The sequence below is a fragment of the Neophocaena asiaeorientalis genome, unplaced genomic scaffold, assembly GCF_003031525.2.
Source record: "Neophocaena asiaeorientalis asiaeorientalis breed wild unplaced genomic scaffold, Neophocaena_asiaeorientalis_V1.1 scaffold265, whole genome shotgun sequence".
NCBI lineage: Eukaryota > Metazoa > Chordata > Mammalia > Artiodactyla > Phocoenidae > Neophocaena > Neophocaena asiaeorientalis.
In genome coordinates, this window is record NW_020172172.1 from 1,608,094 (window position 1) to 1,610,129 (window position 2,036).

Here is a 2,036-nt window from a genome sequence, read left to right on the forward strand (position 1 = left end):
CGCCCTGGGCGGCCCTCGCCCTCCTCTGGGGATCGCTGTGCGCCGGTAAGGACGGGGCGCGGCGTGGGGGGCGCGGGGCGGCTTCTGGCGCCGTGCGGTGTTTACCAACAAAGGGCGGGCCCGCGGCCTTCTCGCCGCACCACCTGCACCCAGCTTGCATCTCCCGGGGCGGGGACGGGGGGCGCGCGGGGCGCCCTGCTAGCTGATCTTGGGGGGATGATCTTGCCTGTGCGGCGGCCTGCGGGGCTCCGGTTCGCGGAGGCGACCCCAGGGTCGGGGTTCAGGCTACACAGGTGCGTGGAACCGAGGGAGAGTGAGAGAAAATCCCAAGCATGAGGAAGGTAGTCAAGCGGGGCAGGCAGATCTAATACGGGGGGTAGCGGGACTGTAGGTGCAGCAGCAGCTGGGGGCAGGATTGCTTGACCCTCAGAGCCACTAGGTGTAGCGAAGCGACGCGGGCCGCTTCACACAGCCCGGAGGAGTCACTTGCACCCCATCCCACCAGCGTCTGCGTGGTATTCCCCCGGAGGCGCGCCGTTGGCGCCAGCTCCTACCTGCGCCCGCTTTCCCTGCGGCGCCCCGGGACGCGAGGTGCGGCCACCCCGAGGGACTGCTTTGTTTTGCGCTCCTGGGAGGGGAGGTGGGGCGAGAAGACAAACCAACAGGTCCCTATTCGTTCTGGCCACCGGGAAGCACGTGGCGGGGGTGGGTGACCCTCGCGGCCAACGCTCGGCTCGCGTGAGGGTGTTTGAGGGTGTGTGGTTGCGGGTGTATAAAGCGGAGTTCCGCTGGGAGACCGCTTTTCCCCCAGGACGAAGCACTGATTTTCCTCTTCTAGCGGTGCTGGGACGCGCCCTATTCCAGTGTGCGCGCAGGGACGGGCTCCGCGCTCGGCTTCGGACGGCTCCGGGCAGCCCTGGGAAGCGTGGGGAGCCGCGCATTAAAGCTCCAGGGAGAAGCCCGGGGCGGTCTCAGAGGCCGGTGTGCTGCAGCCCGGGAGCCTGGTCCTGCGCGTCTTTGTTCCCAGCCCCCATTACACATGCAGCGCGGGTCCCCAGACGCCCGCGGTGGCAGCAGCGTAGAGTCTGGGAAACCCGCGAAGGGCGGGGCCGGGCGTGCAGGGGCGGGGCTGGGATCCCTCGGCTGCTGAGTGGGTGGGGAACGCGCATCTCCAGCTCATCCCCACTCCCACTCTACGCGCCTCCTTTGCAGTGTAGCAGGGTTTAGCTGTCTGCACCGAAGGCAAGTGAGTTCTCCGAGTGGGGCTTTGGAGCTGCGTAGCCTGAGTGCAGCGACCAAAGGATAGAGACCCCTTATTGGTACCTGGGCACAATATGGAAAGGGTGTCATGGATCTTTTGGAGACATTTCCTTTGTCGTAGATGCCGAGAGTTGGTGGTGTTGAACCTGTTCCTTTCTCTGCCTTTTAAGTGCTGCTTGGAGCTGCTTTTCCCCAAGAATGAGATCTCTGAAGTGAAAGGAAGGCATTGGCCTCTAGAGGGAAGGGCTGCAGCCTGACGACTTACTAGGCACGCAGCAGCTCACCTGACTGTCTGTGGATCCCTCCTGTAGGTGCTGGGCTTTTCCAAGACCATGTCTGCAGAGGGGGCCTCCTCCCAGGACAAGGACAGCCTCAGACCAAAACCCTCTCCCTAATTATCTCTGTCTGGCTTGGCCAGTCTCAGGTCCCTCCCTGATTATGCAGGCCAGGGCCAGGGTGGGATTGGACCCCTGGAAGGACTGTATTTCCCTCCTCTTCCCTGGCTTGGGCAGTGCTCAGCAGTGCATCTTGCAACGTGGGGCAGCCAGAGTTAGGACAGAGTCCACCAACCTGTGTTCCTGCCCTGGAGGAAAGTGGGGGTCACTGGGTGTTTCTAGTGGTGACACCAGCCAGTCCTTTGGTGGCCACTGCCCTGACTTGTGAAGAACTATGGGAAGAGCCTCGACAGCCCCAGGTAGGAGCAGAGCTGGCCCTCCTGTTCCTTTGACTTCCTTGATACCCTTCCTTCAAGTTCCTGGCTTGCTGTTTAGAAGTAA

At 63.1% G+C, this 2,036-nt stretch overlaps 1 protein-coding gene across 1 annotated transcript in view; it reads left to right on the plus strand.

Moving 5' to 3' along the window:
- Nucleotides 1–5: 5 nt before the first annotated feature.
- The window catches only part of ACVR2B (activin A receptor type 2B), a gene marked incomplete at its 5' end in the record, with an annotated part of 29,360 nt that continues 27,329 nt past the window's right edge, over nucleotides 6–2,036 (plus strand). Inside the window, one exon of the mRNA XM_024756385.1 lies at nucleotides 6–45. Within this exon, the coding sequence (XP_024612153.1) occupies nucleotides 6–45 (40 nt within the window). The remainder of the gene's footprint in view (nucleotides 46–2,036) is intronic.